The 18,442-nt window shown below is 43.4% G+C and overlaps 1 protein-coding gene across 2 annotated transcripts in view; it reads right to left on the bottom strand.

Annotated features, from left to right (window-relative positions):
- Positions 1-18,442, bottom strand: part of crybg1a (crystallin beta-gamma domain containing 1a) — a 298,573-nt gene that overhangs the window by 90,480 nt on the left and 189,651 nt on the right. For both annotated transcript variants that reach the window (XM_085997737.1, XM_085997736.1), the window contains 2 exons: positions 11,378-13,632; positions 2,870-6,299 (listed from right to left, as the gene is read on the bottom strand). In XM_085997737.1, the coding sequence (XP_085853863.1) occupies positions 2,870-6,299; positions 11,378-13,632 (5,685 nt within the window). The remainder of the gene's footprint in view (positions 1-2,869; positions 6,300-11,377; positions 13,633-18,442) is intronic.

Genomic DNA, 18,442 nt, shown 5'->3' with positions numbered 1-18,442 from the left:
ATACAAATGGAGATCACCCCAAAAACACTTTCAAACGTTAAATAATTTTTTTTTTTTTTTTAAATCACATTTTTAAAATTAGTTGAAATTACAATAAATTATTTTAAACAAAAATTTGTGCATGCCTGAAAGCGGCATTTCCAATGTCCCTACGGGTGTGTACACAGCGCATAGACACCCGTAGGGATCGGAATATCCGGGTCAATATTCTCCAATCACGAGCATCTTTAATACTTCAATATTGCCAGAATGGCTTGGATCTTTCGGTCGATGATGATTCTTTAAATCTTTCCATTTGACAAAATTGCCATTAGCGGAAGTGTTACCTTCAATTGAAAGTCACCAAAAATAAAAACATTCTTCATTTTGAGATCAAATAATGGGAGTTTGGATTAGTTGAAAAAAAATGTAATCTGAATAAGCCTCGGCTCAGCGGCATTTATATGTTAAGCTACATTTAGAATATTCCAAAAACAATACTTCATCACAAAGTTAACAGTGAGGAGGAGCCCCATGGTCATACTTCAGCACTCTTGCTTCTACTGGTCAGAAAAGTTGAGAAATCAGGGCAACATTTCTGCAATTGTCACCTACACAAGAAATTTGATAAATACTGCATCAAATGCAGAACCTTTTAGCAAAATGAGTTGACGGTGCACCAACAGTACAAGGAACAGACAAATTCAATCACAAGGGTTAGAAATCCAGGCCAAGAGCAATAAATATTTTCAGAAGCAAGTTTTCGCTCAGTTAAAAAGCGGTTCAGCCTTTTCTCTGATCTGCAAAATGCTACAGTAATATCCCTCTAAACTAAAACAGTCATCTCCCCAGATGGTTTACGACACCGAGTAGCCGATTCAAGCAGACCAGCAAAACTGCAGGTTCATTTTCCAGTCTGTGCTGAGATAGCTCATCTCAGCTGGGAAAAATGCTGCTACTCTGTCACCTTTAGACTCAACGGGCTCAAATTTCATCGGGCCATTGAGGCGGGAGTGGAGGCATGTGGGGGGTTAAAATCGCGAAATCGGGAGGCATGAACCCATCCCGCCCCCAACCCGCCTCCATGCCCGTTTCCCAGGAGACCTGTGCTGGGAGCCGCCTCCCTGAGGCGGGAAGGGGATTAGTGCCAATTAACTGCTTGTTAACAGGTCGTTAACAAGTAGTTTTTAGCCTAATCTCTATTTTTATCCCTGAAGTGTGGGCTTCCCGATGGCTCCAAACCACGCCAAGTTAGCGAGGCGGACCATCGGGCTGAAGGACTTGGAGGGTTCGAGATGTCCGGTGTTCAGGTGAGTGATGGGTGCATGAGTGCAGAAGTAAGTGTGTTTGGTGTGTGTAAAGTATTTAAATAAGTTTTACTTACCTTTGCAGCCTTCCTTCCTTCAGGTCTCGGGAGTCGCTCATCTCACCGGCACAGAAAGCAGAATGGCCGCGAGCTGTCAATAGTTGCAGCATTCAGCTTTCTGTTCTGAAGAGATCTCTAAATCAGCCTGAGAGGAAGGAATTAACTTAGAGTACAGATTGTCAGTGTTTGACAGCTTCAAAGAGCTGTCAAACGCTGATATTTCATCTGTCAAAAGCTCTTGACAGATGAAATGTCAATCTGTGACGTCACCTATTGCTGGGTGGCCCTTAATTGGCCTGCTAAGCCCGCTGGGTGGGCTCAACAAGGTCAATCAAGTGAAAATCGAGTGGGTTGGCCACAACTTGATGGAGGCGGGACTACAACCCCAAAAGTTGTAGTCCCGCCTCCTACACACCTCCATTGATAAAATCCAGCCCAACTTCTCCAACCCTCTCCTTATTGGCCTTCCAAGGAGCTCTCTACATAAGCTTAATTTCTTCCAAAATTTGCCTGCTCACATTATCCCATACTAAGTCCCACTCATCTATCACCCTTAACCTCCAAATGGCTCCCCGTCTTCCAATGGACTCACTTCAAAATCCTTGTTATTTACCAATCCCTCCACTGCATTTGCCCATCCTACCTCTGTAGCCTCTTCCCACCCTACACCTTGTCTCACACCACCCACCATTGCAACACTGGCCTACTCCCTCACCACAATTCATGGCAGAGCCATCAACCATCTCAGCCTTGCACTCAACTTCTCTTCCAAAACCACTCCATCAGCCAGGTCTCGCCCCTCCTTCAATACCTTCTCAAAACCTACCTTTTCAACTTTGGCTTTGGTCACTCCTTTATCCTTCAACTGCTGCTCGGTGCCCATTTTACCCTCCCTCCTGCTCTCCCCTTCAGGTTAACATTTTGAACATCAGCCACAAGGAAGGTTTATTTTCCTGACGACATTGCACGTCAGCTAAAGAGATCTTTTCAAGCATTTCAGGAGTTAGCTTTGCTACTTCCAGAGACTAAAAATAGGATAAGACCACTGAAAGGACTTCTATTGGATTATCATCTAACCACATTGATCAGTGCAACAACACTTTAAACCAAGGCTAGTACAAGGCAATCTCCACATGCTTGGTTGATGAAGAAATATAGCAAAGTGCCTATCCTTTTTTCTCCTGGAATAGGGAGAAGACGACATTTCCTGTTCCAATCAATTGCCTGTGCTGAATGTTGCTCCAATGTCCGTATTCTAAACAAACCCAAAGCTTAATTGGAAAGAAGGGGAAGATTTTCATATATATATTTTAATACAACAATCTTTTATAATTTTTTCCTACAGCTGCACAAGACCAGACCATACTGATTTCTTCCTCCACCCGGTTTTCTTCATTACCCCCCAACAATGTCACTTAACTTGACATCTTTAGTAGATCATAATACTGAAGCTTCATAGTAAATTACTTTAAATTTGTAGTGCCAAATATTAGTACTGTACATAAATAACCAAAATGTACTTACCCCAACTGCTGGTAGATTAGGCAATACGGAATTGGGAGTGAACAGGTCAGTATTAAATAAGCTCGGGGGATTTTGATTGCCATCTACAGAGTTTGATTCCTGGAATGCTGGCGTACTGTCAAATGTACGAGCGTCTGTAATATCCCCCAAATTTGTATCAGTTTCCAGGAGAGTTGGTTTCAAGTCAGGGATGGTTAATCCATTTTCCGATTTCTTTTCCATCTCAGGGGTATTAGATTTCAAATATTTTTCCATATAGCTTGGCAACTGGGTCTCTGGAAAGGTTGGATTTGACAAATCAAACACAAATCCTTTGGCAGCATCATTTCTCAGTAATAATGGTGAGAGATCAGCAGGTTCCATCACAGGTTCAGCTGATGGTTTGGACGTTTGTGCAAGTGTCTGACCAACCTCCAGACGTGATCTTTTACTGTCCGATTCAGAAACATCATCCAGTTTTTGAAAATTCAAAGGCAAGCTTTTCTTCTTTGTCAGAGATTTAAAAAGCAAGCTCTGTTCTGCAGACACACGTTTAACTACTTTAGATTTTGTTTCAATTTGTTGCATTTTGAGGAGAGAGCAAGGTGCTCCGCTTTTACGGTTACTTTTTTTCATTAAGCCAAATTTGAATGTACTTGGATCAAATGTTTTCTCCTTTTTTGATGATGCATGGTCTTCCTGAATCGATGGCATGGCAAACAGCGGCACAAAAGGCACTTTAGGAACTCGCTGCCTCTTTTGCGGAGGATGAATGGGATTGCCATATCTACGAATCGTTTCTGTAAAGCTATCCATATCAGAAGAGCTGTCCAAGCTACTGCCTTCATTGAATGAAACATCCATTTCATTTCCCTCCTGGTATTTTGAGGCTGTTTGTTCTATAGATGATGCAAAGCCATCTGCTGATGAATCCGGGTCTACAATTGGGCCAACAATTGCTTTAGCTGTCCGCGTATCGCCAACCACAGAAGCCTCTTTTATTGTAGCTTCCTTTGGTTGTGATTCCACGATATTTTGTACAGACAGAGAAAATTCATTTGCTGCTGCACCTAGCTCCGTCTTTTGCTCAATAGACCTTGCTGTCTGGGCATCTTCTGTTCTGAATAAGTTTCCCGTAGGCGCTTCTACACTTGAAGCTGACATTGTATTCTTCCGTTCCATCTCTTTATGTTGCACTTTAGGTGTGCTTGATAAGAGAGGTAGGCCAAACTTGCTTGTTGCAGCCTCTGAACCAGCATTTTGCTCAAAAGCAGCAGTTGTAGAAGTATCTTCATTCATTTCGGAACCAGCGGTTTTTGATGTTTGTACACTCTGGGGCAAGATTGCCTCTCTTATTTCAGAGTCTTTATTTTTCAACATAGACATGTTTTGTTCTACAGGCAGGGCAAGCCCTCCTCGTGTTGCACTGGAGTCAGACTCTGTGTCACTAGCGCCATTTTCAGGGGCCTCTTTCCTAATTTCAGACACCGTAGATGATGTCTGTAAGGAAACAGATACGTCATTTACTTCAGTTTCTCTATGCGGCAAGTCAACTGCCCCTTTTTGTGTAGGTAGGACGATATCATCACTGGTTAATGTATTCGACCATTGCTCGTTAGAGCTCTTTGCAGATACTTCTTTACTAATTTCAGCCCCCATAGTTTTAAATGTTTGTACACTTTGAAGCGATGTTGTTTCTTTTATTTCAGAGTCATTATTTTGCAGCATAGGCAAGTTCTCCTGTAAAGGCAGGGCAAGCCCCACTGTTGCTTCATTTGACCCTGATTCAGTGTCACTAACAATATTGGTAGGGGTATCGCTCTTAATTTCAGACACTGTGATTTTAGATGCTTGCACAATCAAAGATGGTGCGTTATTTATTTCTTTTTCCTTACATTTTGAGTTTATTGTGCCCTTTTGCAAAGGTAGGACAACATCACTTGTTAATGTATCTGTGCCTGACTTCTGCCCATTTAAACTTTTTGCAAGTGCTTCTTTCTCTGTTTCAGACACTTCTACACTCTGAGGTGATGTGTCCTTTATCTCAGTTTCTCTTGGCTGTGTCTGTGGTGAACTTAGCTGTACAGGTAAGGCAACTTCAACTGTTGCTGCACCCAAGCATTCCTGCTGCTCACTAACATAGTTTGCATTCGTGTTTTTTTTCATTTCCGACACACTGCTTTTAAACATTTCTACGGGTTGAGATGATGTTTTGGAATCACCAATTTGCAACATCGGTGAACTTTGCTGAGCAAGTTTGCCTTTTGCTGCACCCGAGCCAGATGTCCTCTTATTATCATTCTTTGCAGGTACTTCTTCCTTAATGTCAGGCATAGTTTCAGACATTTGTGTGCTTCGAGGTGAAGCTACATCCTTTATCTCAAGCTCTCTAGGTTGAGATTTTGACAGACTTTGCTGTGCAGGCATTGCAGCTTCAACTATTGCAGCACTTGGCCTACTCTTTTGGTTTGCGCTCATGTCTTTAACATCAGACACTGCCGTTGTGGGTGCTTGTACTTTTGGAGTTGGCGCTGTGTCCTTGACTTCAGTGTCTCGATTTTCCACCTTGGGGGCACTTTGCTGCACAGGCTGGGCAAGCTCACCTTTTGATTCGCCTAGGATGGCCTTTTGCTCATCAACACTCTTTGTGGGGACAACTTTCTCAATTTCATTCACTGTGGTTTCATAAATCAGTACACTTCGAGGTAACATGGCCTTTTCTTCCATTTCTCTACTTTGCAATTCTGTTCCAGTCAATAGTACAGACAGGACAAGATCATTTGTGGCTGCAGCTAAGTGTGCTTTGTGCTCTTTAACACTCGTTGCGGGGGCACCTTTCTCGATTTCAGATAAACTTACTTCAGAAGTATGCATAGCCACAGAAGATGATTTACCTTTCGCATCAGTGTGTGCAGACACTACTGAAGAAACCATTCCAAGTGGGGAACTTTCTTCTGGTCTACCAGCTTGCACATCAGGCAACGTTTTTAAAGACGCCTTTCCAACATGGGCACTTGTGGCGTTCATTTCTTTGTTTTTGTGTTCTTCTGCAGAAGTGTTCTTTGCATCACCAGCTTTCACACAGGTCACTCTTGAAATGTCATCTGCTTTATGTCTCGCTTCTACATTTACACCACCAGGTGCTTCAACCTTCTTGGACGTGTTTGGCCGATTTCTGCCAATTGTGGTTGCAGTGGCATCTGCTGGTTTGTCAGGTTTGTTGTGTATTTGAATCTTCAGGCTGCCAGTGTATTTTTTATTTGCATTAGGGGCTAAAGGTAGGTCTTTGGTGGCAAAGAAGTCAACTTGGTGGTAACTTGTAGCTTTCTTCTTTTTAGGTAGAGTAATTCTAATGGTTTCTTCCTCCTCGGTTCTAGTTTCACTGCAGGTTCCTTGTTGGATTGAAGTGCTGATCAAGGCACCAGAGCCACCTTCCTTTTCAGCTGATGGACTGTCAAAGCAAACAAAAGAAAACGTAAATGGCACAAGGAAAAAAAGTGAACAAGTTTGCTCAACATTCTAGCAATAAACCTGCAGAGATTTGTGGGAGGCACCATCAGCCAGTGGAGCAGAGAAGATCGAGAGGAGATTTGATAGAGGTGTTAAAAAAATCATGAGCAGTCTGGAGAGAGTAGATAGAGGGAAACTGTTGCCATTGGCAGAAGGGTTAAGAACCAGAGGACACAGATTTAAGGTGATTGACAAAAGGACCAAAGGCGACGGAAGAAAATAACTTTTTTTACGCAGCGACTGGTTAGGATCAGGAATGCACCACCTGAAATGGTGGTGGAGGCAGATTCAATCACGGCTTTCAAAAGGGAATTGGATTAGTATCTGAAGAAAAGAAATTTGCAGGGCTACGGGGAAAGGGCAGAGGAGTGGGACTTGCTGAAGTGCTCGTGCAGAGAGCCGGCACGGGCTCAATGGGCCGAATGGCTTTCTTCGGTGCTGCAACCATTCTATGATTCTATGAAGCATGTCTCTTGTACTTAAAGGGGAAGGTAACCCAAGAGGGAGTACTTTTTCTCCTGCCTTTTCTAAAAGAAATGAACAGTCTCTCCATAGTTTCATTTGATTTTTTTTTAAAGCAGGATCTCCCTCACTGTTGGGCTGCCCCAGTGATGTCAATTACAGGGAACATCCTGGAGTGTCTCTATGACCAACACAAGAGGGAATTCTGATGAAAAGCCATCGACCTGAAACATTTACTCTGTTTCTCTCTCTACAGATGCTGCCTGGCCTGCTGAGTATTTCCAGCATTTTCTGTTTTTATTTCAGATTTCCAGCATCCGGACTATTTTGCTTTTGTAGGGGAGGGAATTGTCCGGGACCTGTCCAAATCCCAGGAAACAGGCTGGAATTTTTTAAATCTTTTAAAACAAAATTAAAGAAGAAAATAAATTTCACTTTTAAAAAAGGAGTCTTGGAACAAAAAGTACTCACTCCTCTTAGACTTTCCTTTCCCCTCGACTACCAATGGCAATGTTTTCGCTTATTAATTAAGCTGCTGCATTTATAAAGTGCCTTTCACGACCTCAAGAACATTGCAAAGCCAATTATGTACCTTTGAAGTGCAGTCACTGTTGCAACCTACCCGAATCCAATTATCCCCACCCTCTAAACCGGCTTCATCTGAAGACTACACAGGAGATCAACTGGTGTTACTTATTTATCAAGGTGACAAGAAAGCATTTACAAACATACTAAACTCAGTTGAGACCAAGAAATGAAACAGTTGCCTCCCTGTAAAGTCTCTCACTGCCATGCATTGATCTGTCGGACTATCAGACATATAAATGTTATTGCGGGGAAACGCAAGTTAGCACATACGGATATCAGAAACGTGAAATAAGTGTATACAGTACAATGAACAGATTGCAAATCGATCTGGAGAGATTGGGTAAGTTGGGACCACAACTAGCAAATAGCTTTCAATATAGAGATGTGCCTAGTTGTGAACTTAGCTGCATAGAATACAGACAAAGAATAGAGCATGAGCGGGTACAAGTTACAGGTAACTAGGACAGAGAAAGGCTTGGGAATGATCATTAGCCTAAAAATTCAACTGCAGCATTAGGAGGCTGCAGCCAAAGCAAACAAGGTCCTGATTGACATTGACTGTATTATTCAGTGGAAAACCAGGACAATAGCAGGGTTGTATAAGGTTTTCCAAGATCCTGTTTGGAATACGGTGTACAATTTTGGTCACTCAACCTCTGAAAGACATTGCAGCTCTAGAGAAAGAGCAAAGATGATGATGCTCCCCAGCTTACTATTATCAAGATGTAAAGACAGGCTTGATGCCTTGGATTTGTATTCACCACAGGATTTGTATTCACCACAGGTATGTTAGACAAAGAGTTGATCTCATCCAATCCATATAGTTAAAATGATTAAAGGCATTGATAACATGAAAGGAGTGAGTTTGAGGTGATGGTGCTGGCTAAAACTATGCACCCCCCCCCAAATAAAAACCCTGAGAAAGTAGAGAGTGAGATACGATGTCTATAATGTTTACTTTTCCTCAGAGGGTGGAACAGGATTCCAGAGGTAGTCCATGAAGACTGCCTTTTTACAGCCATTCAAGATAGTCTTAGATGGATTTTTGTTAAACAAGGTGATCATCATGGCATATAGAAGACAAGGATAATTATTTCAGAAAGTAACAAATTAGTTTGGGGCTTCCTGGGGTTTGCCTGACCACCTTTGAAGGGTCGAAGAGGAATTTTTGACAGATTGGCTATGGGTCTCTATGGGTATTTTTTGCCCCTCTCAGGAGATGGTGGGCAGGGAGGGTTGGTACATGGGGGGGGGGGGGGGGGAAGAGAAGAGGCAACAAAAAAAAATAGGGTAAGTGCATGTGGGCTTAATAGCCTTTTGTCATCATAGACACATATTGTGGATTGTAAATGAGGGATCAAAAACCACCATCTTCTTGTGCCTATTTTGCTGAAGAGCGAACACACACACTCACCGACTGAGCCATTCATGGAAAGATTTCCAGCCCCCACTTCTTGGCTGAAATTTATACTTACTTCAACGACAACAAGCACTGAACCAGTGACCTTATCAACCTATTTAAGTCAAAGGCATACCAGTCCACATGCTTAAGAAGTTTTTTATTCCCCTCCAGTGCCTGCTTCTGTCAAACAAGTACAAAGTTTAAAACTTTCAACGCACTGCCTGATAAGCAAATGAGAAGGTATTGCGAATGCAGCACCCTTCCAAGATCATCACCATCACCATAATCAACATGAACTTGCATTTAGAAAGTGCTATTAATGTGGAATAACAGTACAAAGCCCTTCACAGGAGCATCATCAAACAAATGGATGCCAAGCCACAGGAGGAGATACTAAGGAAGACCAAAAACTTGGTCCAAGGAGAATTTTAAAAGGCGGTGAGGAAAGTGCAGGAATTTAGAGAGGAATTTCCAAAGCGTGGGGCTGAGGCAGCTGAAGGCACAGCCACCAATGATAGGTGAAGGGGGGGGGGGGGGGGGGGAGAGAGGGGAGACGCACAAGTGGCCAGAGTCAGAGGAATAGAAAGTTTAGAGGGGGTGGTTGTATGGCTGGAGGAGGTTACAGAGATTGGGAAGGACGAGGCGATGAAGAGATTTAAACATAAGAATCAGAATTTTAAATTGGAGAACCGGGAGTCAATTACCTGCGTGATGGGCAAGTGGGACTTGATGCAGGATAGGATAGGGACAGCAGAGTTTTTGATGAGCTGAAATATACAGAAGATGGATACTATCTGATGTATCTCTAGTCAAAAATTAATTTGTACCAAATCTACTAGTCCTAATTCTACTACTTCACTTAGTAAATTTCAGTTTATATTAAGTTGATTTGAGTCACCCAAAATTATTGTATTTAAAAGTTATTTATTCACAAACCTTTTTTTCCATATTCTATCGCTATATAAACATGATAGATTAACCCTCCAAACATCACACACTGTCCAATGCAAATTTCTGTAGAACACCTAATACTAGATAGAGCCAGAAAGTCTGCAGTTTCTCAACTAACCTTCCCAGAAACAAAGCTCGAGTTCGGACCTGAATTTCAAGAAGCCACTTTAGCAGAATACTCCTCCAAACATCCAATTTCCAGCATCTGCAGTATTTTGCTCTAGTGGAATACAGTATTTTCTTTTTCTCTCCTGTGCATGAATGCAAGCTGTTGTTGCCCTATCCGTACAAAATAGAGCACACCCCCTGACTTGCCATGCCTAGCACCACAGAAAATTCACTGGTCTCTTTCTTTTGAGACTTCTTATACTTCAAAGTGTCAAAAGTATATGTAAAAAGGGCAGTCATTTCATGCTTTAATTACATTACGGGTCCATTGAGTTTGGTTTAAAAATTGATCTGCAGTACGGCATTTACAAACATCTCGCAACCTGCAAGCTTCGGTCAGTAACCAGCAATAATTAACCAGAGAATGTTTACAACAAAGATACACTATGGCCTTAAAAGGGACAATAAGTTTAAACACAGCTTAATAGTCTAATACATTGTGCTTTCCATAGTATAAGTGACATGATGGGTGACCTGCTAGTAATATGGATGGACCATTGGAGAGGAAGTGAATGTACAAAACTGTGTGTCATATTTGGATACAGCACATTGGCAATACTAATACTCAATTCCCCAAAAAATGACATCCTATACCTAGCATTATACAACACAGTAATATTCTTCATTTTACTGCATACAATACTATACATATATTAATACAAAATGTAAACTGAAACTTGGCTCTTGAGCACCAAACAGTCAATGTAAAAAAAAAAAAATGCATTTATTTGGTGCATTTAATATGATAATCATCTGATGGTATTTAATAAAAGGAGAAAAAAATGGAAGTGAGCATTAGAAGATGACTTAATGGAGGCATGGTCAAAGATGCAGATTCTAAAGAGGTTTTTGAAAGAGTGGCAGCAAGGCAGAGTGACTGAGAGAGAGAATTGCCAAGTGTAGGTGGAAGATGGTCGAATGTTCCACCACCAAAGTTAGAGCCGAGTGCGGCGGGATGGAAATGTACAGGGGATGAGATTGGAAAGGCGAAGGGCACGAGTTGATGTGCAAGGCCAAATGAGGCTGCAAAGGTAGGGACTGACCAGGCCATGCAGGGATTTGCAAATGAGAACGGGTAGCCATTAGAGGCTGGCAAGGACAGAGGTGCTAGGTAAGCTGAACAGTATGGGATAGGAAGCAGGCAGTGGAGTTTGGGACAAATTGGTGCTTGGGGATTTGGCAAAGCTTGCACTATAATTGAGCATGCTGGTGATGAAAACACAGATGAGAATTGCAGCAGCAGTGGGTTTGGCAGATATAAGGTTTGAAAAGCAGCTTATAGGTCAAATGGGACTTCAAGGTTACAAACCACTGAATTCAGTCCAAATGAGCAGCAGCGAAGGAGAAGGATGGGATCAGGGCTGGGATGAGGAAATTTTAGCGGGAGCCTAACAGGATGATTTTGGTATGTTGGTAATACTGAGTTAAAGAAAAAAGGATGCACTCACAGTCTTATTCTTGTAGTCACCACGGAATGCAGTTGTGAAGTAATTACATTATCGTTGCTACTTTTTCCTTTAGAGTCATTAATTTCCAGAGTTTTCAGTCTTTCAGGGTCAGCACCAGATTCTTGTTCTGTTAGACTGTATTTTACAACAAAGCTTCCCATGTTTTGCTGACTACATATGTGGCTACTTGAAGCAATAGCACTTTTCTGATCTTCAGAGCCCACAGCAGTCATTTTTTCACCTAGTTCATTGGTAGTTGCACTTTGTAAAGAAATAATGAAATCCTCACTACTTGCAGGACCCTCAACAGCTCCATTACCTGCAACAATGAAGTTAGTGTCAGTCTTTTCTGAAATAATACTTTTTTCCACTTTTTGACCAGAAAGTGAGGTACTTCTATCTGTCGATGTGAAAGTTTCAGAACTGTTGAACCGGGTTTCTGCGTTTGACATCTTTGCCAAAGAACTTTTCACTGGGGACTCAGCATTATTATCTGAAGCTGGGCTGGAAGGCGTCCGTTGGGAGGACTTTTTCCGAGATGTAAATGGCTTGGATACGTCTTGTACATACTTTTCATTGAACGGAAAAGATTTTGGCAATGTTTTACGGTGGATCAAAGGAGAAGTACTTTGCTTTGGTGAGGAAGTAGTTTTAACTGGGACTTCAGAGGACTGTGATGCGGGCTTCACCTCATTCGTGTTGGAAGCTATTTCTTTCAATGCTTCTTCAACTGTGTTAGTAACGGCATTCCCGGTGTTTCTAGCAGACTGCGGATCAGAGTTCAGGGATCGTCTACTTCTTCCCTTTCTTCCACCTTGTTTGGCTTCTGTAGGAGATTTTTTATCCATTTCAATAGACGCTAGTGTTGCTGAATTCAAATCTGTTCTTAAACCGGCAAACAAATCAACTGATTTTTCGGCTGTGTTTTTAGAATTGACTACATCAATAAGAGAGTTAGTAACTGCTTTATCTGTATTTGATTCTGGTACCACTACACCATTCTGATTTTCTCCTGATAAGATTGAACAGTTCACCACAGGTAACCCAAGTAAGATTGGTGTGTCTTCACCAATGCGAGGAACACAAGAGGTTCCTGTCTCCTCAGCCTGGCTTTTTTTAGTATCTGGTGCAAATGTGTCTTTCTTGGATGAATTCTGTTGCTGTGCCAAGGCAGGTGCAAATGATAATTTTTCAGGAATATTGTGATTTTCAATTTCCTTTTTAAATCTTTGAAATGCTGAATGGTTCAACTGGACAGTTTCCTCATTTTTCAAAGGCTTTTCCAAAGCTTTCAGTTCCACACCAATATTGTTAACGGGCAATGAAACAGACGCCTCTGACACCGTTACATTTGAATTTTCTTTGATTTTCGGAGGAAGTATGTTCATTTCAGTAACTTTAGCTACCTGCTCAATCCTTAGAGTCTCGGAAATGGGTAAAACATATTCCTTTATATCTGGAATATCTACACAGTTAGCATTAGCTTCACAATCATATTGGCCCTCAGTTAGTCTGTCACTGTTAACAAATTCATTGTCTTTCAGTTGTCTAGTGTCCTGGGATATGCTTTCATTGATAGAGGAGGTATCAAGTGCATCAATTTCACATCCCTTTACACTTCTGTCATCGGAGAGCAAACTTCCAGCTGCACAGGCTGAAGCTAATGAAGTATCCTCCTTATTTACCAACGTACTTCCAAATATGTTTGACACATTGCCGACCAAGGCAGTTACAAATCCCTTTGCTGAATTAGTATCAACAGTCTTTGGAGATAATTGCTCTGCAACGCACTCAGGCGCAGTCTTTTTTTCAGTTTCCCTGTGGATGTGCAGCAGGTTGATATCAACGACTGTGACCTGCTTACTTGCAGACCCTGTTTTTTTGGGTGAACTCGCAGGCGGCTCGACTGGATTACCCAAGACTGGTAACAGAGCCCTTTCCTCTGGGGAGCCCAGTGATATCTCTGCCAGATCTTGGTCACCTGCTTTAGCCTCTGTCACTCCTTCGCTCTTGTGGTCTTGCGAAAAGGAGGATGTTCCCGAATCCGGAGTCTCCTCTGCACTTGTACTCGGCCCCGAGGGGCTGAGGTCCTTTGTCGCTGGAGGAGATTCCTCCACAGAATTGCTTTGGCTCAAAGATGCATTTTTCGAACTCTTTTTTCTAGTAGAACCAAAAATACCTCCTAGGTAATCCAGCACTTGGCTTTTTCTGCCCTCTTCTGCCTTTCCAGAGCCTGGAAAACGAATATTTTGAAACTAAAAGAAAAAAAAGACAGTTTTAGAGAACACGCAACCCACAGAACATTTTTTATGTACAATACAGAACTTCAAACTTCCTTCAAATAAAAGATGGGCTAAAACCACGACATATATATTCACAAAAAACGTTTAGCCCACGGAGTTAAAATAAATGAGGAACCACAAGAAATGGCAATTTACGGCAAGCGGCGGGTTTTTTAACCGAGTTGGATTTTTTTTTGAATGAGCGCCTTGCGAGCGGAAACTCTCCCAATACTTACTTAATTGCTCGATGAGAATGACACAAAGTTCAACAGGTCTTAATGATTTCCTTTCCAAAGGAAAGCTGCCCCCCCCCTGGCGAGCTGGGAAGCACGTCTGCGGCGCCACCGAAGTACCCGGGACAGGAGGAGGAGGAGGCGCGCGCCTTCCAGGTGAGCTGTGCCGGCTCCCGCGGCGCGCGCCTCCCAGGTGAGCTCCCGCGGCGCGCGCCTCCCAGGTGAGCTCTGCCGGCTCCCGCGGCGCGCGCTCAGCCCAGGGGCCGGCAGGTGAAGGGAGGTGACGTCACGGGCCCAGCCAGCCAGTTAATGTGATAGCAGCCTTTAAAGGTCGAAACAAAAAGGGAGCAAAGCGATTCTCACAGACAAGGAAGCAATGAAAGACTAGCACGATAGCAAAATACGGCAGATGCTGGAAATCCGAAATAACAACAGAAATTGCTGGAAAAACTCAGCAGGTCAGGCAACATCCGTGGAGAGAAATTTGAGTTGACGTTTCAGGTCGAAACCCTTCTTCAAAATTGGAAATAAAATAAAATAGATTGAAGGCAGGGCTGCGATCGAACAAAAGAAGTAAAAGAGACAATAAAAGGTATTCGAAACCAGACGAGATGGTAATAGGCGGTGGAGACAAAAGACAGCTGAGATTAGGTGTGAAGTGTGCTGGCAGGATAGGAGAGAGAAACAAAAGGAAAGGGGGGGGGGGAAGGAAGACCCAAAACAAAGCGGTGGAAAAAATTATAAGTAAAAAAGTAATAAGGGGCCGAGGTTATGATCTGAAATTGTTGAACTCGATATTTAGTCCGGAAGGCTGCAAAGTGCCTAATCGGAAGATGAGGTGCTGTTCCTCGAGTTTACGTTGAGCTTCCATGGAACAATACAAGAGGCCAAGGACAGTGAGGTCCGAGTGGGAATGGAGCGGTAAATTAAAATGACAGGTGACCGGAAGCTCGGGGTCACCCTTACGGACTGAACGTTTAGTGATTGGGTGACCGCTTTGCGGAACACCTCCGTTCAGTCTGTAAGGGTGACCCCGAGCTTCCGGTCGCCTGTCATTTTAATTCACCGCTCCATTCCCACTCGGACCTCACTGTCCTTGGCCTCTTGTATTGTTCCATGGAAGCTCAACGTAAACTCGAGGAACAGCACCTCATCTTCCGATTAGGCACTTTGCAGCCTTCCGGACTAAATATTGAGTTCAACAATTTCAGATCATAACCTCGGCCCCTATTACATTTTTACTTATAATTTTTTCCACCCCTTTGTTTTGGGTCTTCCTTTCCCCCCCCCCACCCCCCTTTCCTTTTGTTTCTCTCTCCCACCTGGCAGCTGTCACCTATCCTGCCAGCACACTTCACACCTAATCTCAGCTGTCTTTTGTCTCCACTGGCCTATTACCATCTCGTCTGGTTTCGAATACCTTTTATTGTCTCTTTTACTTCTTTTGTTCGATCGCAGCCCTGCCTTCGATCTATTTTCTTTTCTTTACAATTTTGAAGGGTTTTGACCCAAAACGTCAACTCAAATTTCTCTCCACGGATGTTGCCTGACCTGCTGAGTTTTTCCAGCAATTTCTGTTGTTATTTAGCAATGCAAGACTGTAACTTTTGACAGAGGAGGGACCGATAAAAGCCAAAAAACCGACTGGACATTCTTAACTAATGAAGGTGGTAGCATAGTGGCCTGGACTAATGATCCAGAGACGTGAGTTCAAACACCACCATGGCAGCTGGGGAATTTAAATTCAGTTAATTAAATAAATCTGGAATAAAAAGCTAGTATCAGTAATGGTGAGCGTGAAACTATCGGATTTTCGTAAAAATCCATCTGGTTCACGAATGTCCTTTAGGGAAAGAAATCCGCTACCTGATCTGGCCTATATGTGACTGCAGACTCTGAACTGCCCTCTGAAATGATAGCTACTCAGTTGTAACAAACCGCTATGAAACACAATAATAAGAATAAAACTGGACAGACCACCCGCTACAGACAAGGCAACTACACACCCAGCCCAGTCGACCTTTCAGCTAATGTCCCAAACTCCTCCATCACCAGGGGTGGTGGCACAGTGGTATACAGTCAGGAAGGAGTGGCCCTGCCTTCATGACTTCAGGTCAAGCATGGGCAAGGAAATCTCCTGCTGATTACCACCCTCAGCTGATGAATCAGTACTCCTCCATATTGAACACCATTGGAAGAAGCACTGAGAGTAGCAAGGGCACAGACTTCAATGTCCATCACCAAGAGTGGCTCGGTAGCACCACTTCTGACCGAGCTGGCCAAGTCCTGAAGTACATAGCTGCCAGTCTGCGCCTGCGACAGGTGGAGAGAGAACCAACACGAGGGAAAAACCTACTTGACCTCGTCCTCACCAATCTACCTGTCGCAGATGCATCTGTCCATGACAGTATTGGTAGCAGTGACCACCACACAGTCATTGTGGAGACGAAGTCCCGACTTCACACTGAGGACACCCTCCATCATGTTGTGTGGCACTACCACTGTGGTAAATGGGATAGATTCAGAACAGATCTAGCAGCTCAAAACTGGGCATCCATGAGATGCTGTGGGCCATCACCAGCAGCAGAATTGTATTCCACCACAATCTGTAACCTCATGGCCTAGCATATCCATCACTCTAACATTACCATCAAGCCAGGGGACCAACCCTGGTTCAATAAGGAGTGTAGAAGAGCATGCCAGGAGCAGCACCAGGTGTACCTAAAAATGAGGTGTCAACCTGGGGAAACTGCAACTACATGCATGCCAAAAAGCGGAAGCAGCATGCTATAGACAGGGCTAAGTGATCCCACAATCAACGGATCAGATCAAAGCTCTGCAGTCCTGCCACATCCAGTCGTGAATGGTGGTGGACCATTAAACAACTAACGGGAGGAGGAGGCTCCATGAATATCCCTATCCTCAATGATGGCGGAGCCCAGCACGAGTGCAAAAGACAAGGCTGAAGCATTTGCAATCAACTTCAGCCAGGAGTGCTGAGTGGATGATCCATATCAGCCTACTCCTGAGGTCCCCACCATCACAGAAGCCAGTCTTCAGCCAATTTGATTCACTCCACGTGATATCAAGAAATGGCTGAGCGCACTGAATTCAGCAAAGGCTATGGGCCCCGACAACATCCCGTCTATCGTGCTGGAGACTTGTGCTCCAGAACTAGCTGCGCCTCTAGCTAAGCTGTTCCAGTACAGCTACAACACTGGCATCTATCCGACAATGTGGAAAACGGCCCAGGTATGTCCTGTCTACAAAAAGCAGGACAAATCCAATCCGGCCAATTACCGCCTCATCAGTCTACTCTCAATCATCAGCAAAGTGATGGAAGGTGTCATCGACAGTGCTATCAAGCGGCACTTACTCACCAATAACCTGCTCATTGATGCGCAGTTTGTGATCCGCCAAGACCACTTGGCTCCCGACCTCATTACAGCCTTGGTCCAAACAAGGACAAAAGAGTTGAATTCCAGAGGTGAGGTGAGAGTGACTACACTTGACATCAAGGCAGCATTTGATCGAGTGTGGCATCAAGGAGCCCTTCTACATAAGAAATAGGAGCAGGAGTAGGACATTTGGCCCTTCGAGCCTGCTCCACCATTTAATAAGATCATGGTTGATCTTCTACCTCACCTCCACTTTCCTGAAATATCCCTATATCCCTTGATTTTCAAAAATATATCGATCTCTGTCTTGAATATACTCAACGACTGAGCCTCCACAGCCCTCTGGGGTAGAGAATTCCAAAGATTCACCACCCTCGGAGTGAAGAAATTTCTCCTCATCTCAGTCCTAAATGGCCGACCCCTTATTCTGAGACTGTGACCCCTGGTTCTAGACTCCCCAGCCAGGGGAAACATCCTCCTTGCATCTACCCTGTCAAGCCCTGTAAGAATTTTGTATGTTTCAATGAGATCAACTCTCATTCTTCTAAACTCTCGAGAATATAGGCCTAGGCTACTCAATCTCTCCTCATAGGACAATTCCCCCATCCCAGGAACCAGTCTGGTGAACCTTCGTTGCACACCCTCTGTGGCAACTATATCTTTCCTTAGGTAAGGAGACCAAAACTGTACACAATACTCCAGGTGTGGTCTCACCAGGGGCCTATATAATTGCAGTAAGACGTCTTTACTCTTATACTCAACTCCTCTTGTGATAAAGGCCAACATACCATTTGCTTTCCTAATTGCTTGCTGTACCTGCATGTTAACTTTCAGTGATTTGTGCACAAGGACACCCAGGTCCCTCTGAACACCAACATTTCCCAATCTCTCACCATTTAAAAAATACTCTGCTTTTCTATTTTTCCTACCAAAGTAGATAACTTCACATTTCTCCACATTATATTTCATTTGCCATGTTCTTGCCCACTCACTTAGCCTGTCTATATCCCCTTGAAGCCTCCTTGCATTCTCCTCACAACTTACATTCCCACCCAACTTTGTATCAGCAAACTTCAATATATTTCATTTGGTCTCCTCATCCAAATTATTGATGTAGATTGTGAATAGCTGAGGCCCAAGCACTGATCCTTG

The sequence above is a fragment of the Somniosus microcephalus genome, chromosome 9, assembly GCF_052327205.1.
Source record: "Somniosus microcephalus isolate GS21.2 chromosome 9, FLI_Smic_1.0, whole genome shotgun sequence".
Lineage (NCBI taxonomy): Eukaryota > Metazoa > Chordata > Chondrichthyes > Squaliformes > Somniosidae > Somniosus > Somniosus microcephalus.
Note: the sequence above shows the minus strand (reverse complement) of the source record. Positions and strands in the feature narration are given on the sequence as shown.